Raw genomic sequence first — 6,061 nt, forward strand, 5'->3', positions numbered from 1 at the left:
AAAATTCTAATTCCTAAACATTCAAGGTTCATGTGCTCAGTGCTTCAATGTCCAGTATTCAAAATGTCAGTCTGGAACAAGGACAGGTTTATTGACCAAGAAGGCACTAGTTCAAGAAGATGGGTGGCTTCAAGACTTCTGCAAATCCATCTTAAGAGCACTCCACACCGACATGCGACATGCGCGGGACGACTCCGCGGGAGCAGGACGGAGGCTGAGACACTTCCTGACGCCCGGCCCCGGCCAGTGAGGAGACCTAGGGAGCCCGCTCGGCCTGGTGTTTCCGTTCTAATTCACTGCGTGCCTCTGGGGGGACGACCCCCACGTAGTTTCATGCGCTTATCTTCCCTGCGAGCCTCACAGGTGTTCTATCAGATGTTCCACCGTAATAATGCTAGAGTTAAGAGGTCTCCATTCATTTGCTCCTAACCAGAGGACTTTGTTTCCTGCATATGGAGTAGGAGTAATGTTGGTTAGAAACTGACTGGTGTTTAAAACTGAAGATTGCCCTGACTGTTAGAACTTTATGGTGAAGTAAGATTGTGTTGGAAATACTAAGTTGGGGTAACCCAAATCTGTTTCTGGAACCATGAAAATTTTGCTGGTTTTTGACTTTGACAATACAATCATAGATGACAACAGTGACACCTGGATTGTACAATGTGCTCCAGAGAAAAAGCTTCCTATTGAACTAAAAGATTCTTATAAAAAATGATTTTGGACAGAAATTATGGGTAGAGTCTTCAATTACTTGGGAGATGAAGGTGTGAGAGAAGATGAAATGAAAAGAGCAGTAACATCAATGCCTTTCACTTCAAAAATGGTGGAGCTTTTAAACTTTATAAGAAAGAACAAAGATAAGTTTGATTGCATCATTATTTCGGATTCAAATTCAGTCTTCATAGATTGGGTTTTAGAAGCAACCAATTTTCATGATGTATTTGATAAAGTGTTTACAAATCCACCAGCTTTTGATGGCAGTTGTCATCTCACTGTGGAAAATTATCATGCTCATTCTTACTATAGGTGTCCCAAAAATCTTTGCAAAAATGTAGTTTTGGTAGAATTTGTAGATAAACAATTACAACAGGGAGTGAATTATACGCGAATTGTTTATATTGTTGATGGTGTAAATGATCTTTGTCCAGTAACCTTTTTAAAGAAGAATGATGTTGCGATGCCACGGAAAGGATATACTTTACAGAAAACTCTTTCCAGAATGTCTCAAAATCTTGAGCCTATGGAATATTGTGTTGTAGCTTGGTCTTCAGGTGTTGAAGTAATTTCTCATTTACAATTTCTAATACAGGAGTAATATGCCAAAAAAAAAAAGAGCACTCCAAATTCATGCATCTGTTATGTAAAGGGAAGGGAGGAGGGGTGCAACAAGAGGTGGGTGAGGGCTGTAGACACCTACGTGCCCACAGGGATCCAATAAAGAGCATGAAATCTCTAAATCTCTTTGTTCCCAGTTGGTCCCTTGATGCCTGCTGATCTGAGTCTTGTTATACTCTACTGAGCACAATACCCTCCAGGTCCATCCATACCGGCGCAGAAGGCGAGAACCCGTTCCCTTCCATGGCTAAACAATATTCCCTTGTATATATGTACCATCTGCTCTTCATCCATTCTTCCATAGACAGACACCCAGGCTGCCTCCACTACTTGGCCATAGTAAACAAAGTTGCAATGAACATATGGATGCATGCCTCCCCTCGAAGTAGAGCTTTGGGTTTCTTCAGATAAATACCCAGAAGTGGGATTACTGGGTCATTCTTTGTCTCTTGTTATAGCCTTTGTTTTAAAGTCTATTTTGCCTAGTTTAAGTATGGCTACTCCAGCTTTCTTTTTTCCATGAAATATCTTTTTCCAGCTTTTTACTTTCCATCCATGTGTGCGTCTTTTAATCTGAAGTAATTCTCTTGTAGGCAGCATATGTAAGGGTTTTGTTTTCTTATCCATTCAGCCCACCTATATCTTTTGATTGGAGCCTTTAATCCATTTACATTAAAAATAATTGTTGATAGATATGTAGCTATTGCCACTTTATTATTCGTAATTTTGGGTTTTTTTTTCTGTCTTAAAGAAGTCCCTTTAACATTCCTTGTAATACTGGTTTAGTGGTGATTCACTACTTTAGCTTTTTCATGTCTGGGAAGATCTTTATCTGTCCTTTGATTTTAAGTGTCCCTTCTGTGGGTTGTGTGTGCTCTCCTGTTATAGTTGAGCCTTGATTGCTATTGGCATGTTAGTGCATGGGACTGACCCTCAGGCTGAGTGGCTGTGGGGTTTGGCCATATCCACAACTTATGGGCTGCTGCGGGGGAGGCTTATCCCACTGAGTGGAATTTTCCCCAGTGGGCTCTGGTGCCTGTTGAGACCACCCTTTGTCTGTGCCACTTCTGCGGCTAATTGGGTGGTGCTCTGCTGTGGACTCTGATGTTGGTTCTGGGGCCTTTTGGGAGGTGCTCCATTCAGCCACTGCCTGTGACTGGCCGAGGGCTAGCTGGTAGGAGTTACAAAGCCATCTGCAGTTGTTTGCTGTCTGTGCAAAATCTGGAGGGGCATGGGAGAGGCCACTCTGCAAACCAAGTACAGCTTCCACCAATACCAGGTTTGGGGTAACTCCAGAAAAAGCGAGAACACCTAGAGGCCTGTTGCCACCTGCTGACTCCCTTAAGGTGCAGTTGCTGATAAAGCCTCGTGTTGTATGCAAGTTTGGTGAAGCAGAGTCTCAGGGAATCACTAGAGTGGGAAGAGCTGTGGTCAATAGGTTAATGTAGACTCTGGTTTGGTGCCAGTGCTGAGACTGGAGTGACACAGAAAAGTCTCAGAGCTCACCAAGGCTAGTTGCTGCCTGCGTGGGGCCTGTGGACTCTGATAGTTTTCCAACAGAGTGCAATGTGGAGGGGCTGGCAGCTTGTGGAAAAGTGCTTCCAGCAGTCCCAGCTGAGTCAGCAGCGTGGAGCTGTGGAGCTCACCAGGCCAATCAGATTCAGGTTTGGCCTGTGGGGTTAGGCTCAACACAGGAAATGTGGCATCTGGCTGCCTTCTGCATGGGAGAAGGACCCCTCACTGGGAAAATGCTGACTGTCCTCCAGTCCTCCCCCTATAGCTATACACCTCAGTTTCTCCCCTGCCCCCGTATATCTCCAAGGTTGCCCAGGGTCACCGTCCCTCCACTGGAGCCCAAGGTGAGTGCCTGCAAGTGAGTAAGTCTGTGCACAGGCAGTGTAAGAGGACATCTGGGTTTACTGCAGCTTTCTGAACCACCTGAACAGTTGGAATCCCCAGTGTTTTACACAGCCAGATGCTGTGGGGGCTCCTCTTCCTGACAGCAGTACTCCGGGCTGGTATGCTGTGGTTTTTATAAAATTCAAATCTACCTCTTCATTCATATGAGAATAAAGGATATAAATGAGTCTAAACATTTTTTTCTTTGTTTTTAAATTAAGATTTTTTTCTCAATAACAGCTGACACACTGGGGAACAGTGTGTACTTTCAGGATTTTTTCCAAGTCAAGTTGTCCTTTCAATGATAGCTGTGGAGGGCGAAGCTCAGCTCCAGGTCCAGTTGCTGTTGTTAGTTGCAGGGGGTGTAGTCCACCATCTGTTTCGGGACTCAAGGATTTGAACCAGCAACCTTGTAGTTGTAATCATGAAATAGGTGAGGTGACAGGAAGCAAGATAAAAAAGATTTAGGATTCAATGCTGTTTAATTAAAAAAAAAATTGGGGTTGTCTCTGGTTTTGGAGGCAAGCTCTCCTCTACCTATGGAGTAGACAGTTACTGGAGAAACTGCTTTCACTTTGCAAAAAAATAAATAATTAAAAAATTTGGCAGGGATCCCAGTTTTTCGTGGTTAACTACTCAACTCTTGAAATTTCCTTAGTGATTGGAGTGTCTTTACTATTCCTGGAGGGCCCTGATAATTTAGGCTAACAAGTTGATTTATCCTGGGCCTCTAGCTTATTAATGATAATGGAATGACTCAAGCTGGGAGGCTAGCCATTTCAGTGATGAGAAGTCTGGAGCTTTGAGCCAGGTGGTATCACCTGACTCTGAGGAGAACACTGGAGAGACTCCGTTCAATCACACTTACTAAATGAAACCCCAATACAAGCTCTGGACTTGAAAGCTTGAGTGAGCTTCTTTGGATGGTAATACTCTGCATATTGTCACACATTGATGTGCAAAAAGGGTAATGTGTCCCTTAGGATGAAAATTTTCTCCATTTGAAACCCTCTCAGACCTTGCCCTGTGTCACTCTGTCCTTGGGTGGTTTTGATTTGTATCCTTTTGCAATAATAAAATTGTAATCATAAGTATAGTACTTTCCTGAGTTCTGGAAGTCATGGTAGTGAGATATTGACTCTTAGGGTCATGAAAATCCCTGAATGTGTAGCCAGCTCATCAGAGGGAGGGGTGGCCTGAGGACCCGGCCCACTTGGCTGGTGTGTGAAATAAGGACTATGACTTAATCTGTGAAGTTTGGCACAACCCTGAGTGACTGCAAAAAATTACAAACTGTATAAGACAAAGTACATACAAAGAATTAAGCTACAGAATACAACTTGTTAGAAATCTACCAAATAAAATACCATCAAAATATGAAAATTCAGTTTGCATTTCTACAAAAAATGAAATTTACACAGTTGCAATGGAAATACACAGTTGTCATTTTTCTCAGAGTGTCATCCAGGGTGCCATGCAGGTTATCTAGTCCTGCGCTCCACGTAATAATGCAGGATATGATGAGGCCAAAAAGGAACACCCACGGAACCATAGAGACTGGAGTCATACCACTATATTCTCACTAGTGGCTGGGTTGGACACAGAGGAAGCAGGAGCCACACTATCCGCAACCTGCGGTCCACTTCTCTGCAATCTACAACCCACACTATGCCATGCTAACTGCAATCCGCGCTTGCCAGTCACCATCTTCTTGCTAGCCCCCGTTTTCTTCTAGCGTAGCCATGGCAGTTATATTAGTGGCCAATGGCTCACTGTTCCCAGCTGCCGGCCAAATAGCCACAGCTGATGGCCATCCAATCAGAGTTGATGGCCATTTACTAACTGAGCCAGCACCTTTCCACCTGAGGCCTAGAGCCTGGAAACTGCACTCTTGGCTCTGTCCCCACACAGATTTTCAAAATACATAAAGTATTATGGGATCAAGTTTTGGTTAAATCTTGGGAAAACTCACATGTTATTGGTTGGAAGGGTATGTGTGCAGCTTCGGGGAAGGGTATCTTGCCAGAATCTATCAAAACATGAACGGTACCGTCTTTGACACAGTAGTCACACTTCAAGTTGCCCAACACAGAGGAACCCTCAACTTGTGCAGGGAAGTCGACCTGCTCAGAGGCAGCCACTGCAGCATTCTTTCCAGGAGCAAAAAAATGAAAAGGTCCCACGTGTCTTCATTCAAATGTAATGAACATAGAAAGGTTATAACTAATGCTTCAATCTTGTGTCATCATAAATGAACATCATAAATGTACATAGCAGTGAACATAACATCATAAATGTATATAGCAGTCAAACCTACAGTTAATACGTGAAAAAGCCTGTTCAAAATGCTCTTATATGAAAAAATTCTTACTGAAGGGAAGTCTTCCACATGGAGGCATTTGAGACACAGATTTCATGGTGGATATTAACACATGATATTTTCTTAAAGATCGCTGAAAGTATAAAGGAGACATTTGGACATTTGATAATCTAGCTTTGCTTTTGTTAGGGCTGATAGAGAATAGACTTCTCTATCAAATGCCTCTAGAAATATTGCAAAAGTATTCTCAGGTGAAAGCAAAATTAGTCGTTTTCTAAGGAGTATACACAGGATTTATTGTCCACACCTGACAGAACATCAGAAGTAGAAGACAAAACATTTAAAATATAAAAATCTTTTATATAAAAACGGTCTTTCTTGTTACCCTTGGATAAATGTAAAGCGATTTGGAAACTGTATTTAGAAATTTTTGACGAATAATGTCACAGAACTTCATCTTGAAGGTTTCTGCGTTTATCATTCACCTCACGAGTGGAATGAAAAGTA

The 6,061-nt window shown here is 42.6% G+C and overlaps 1 protein-coding gene across 1 annotated transcript; it reads left to right on the top strand.

The window, feature by feature from the left end:
• Positions 1 to 500: 500 nt before the first annotated feature.
• LOC308489723 (pyridoxal phosphate phosphatase PHOSPHO2-like) lies at positions 501 to 1,315 on the top strand (the record flags this gene model as incomplete). Its single annotated transcript, XM_081031267.1, is given in 2 exon segments — positions 501 to 712; positions 716 to 1,315. Coding segments are annotated over 2 exon segments (723 nt in total). The 5' UTR covers positions 501 to 589.
• Between the last annotated feature and the right edge of the window lie 4,746 nt (positions 1,316 to 6,061).

This window comes from Rhinolophus hipposideros (assembly GCF_964194185.1).
Source record: "Rhinolophus hipposideros genome assembly, chromosome: 21".
Lineage (NCBI taxonomy): Eukaryota > Metazoa > Chordata > Mammalia > Chiroptera > Rhinolophidae > Rhinolophus > Rhinolophus hipposideros.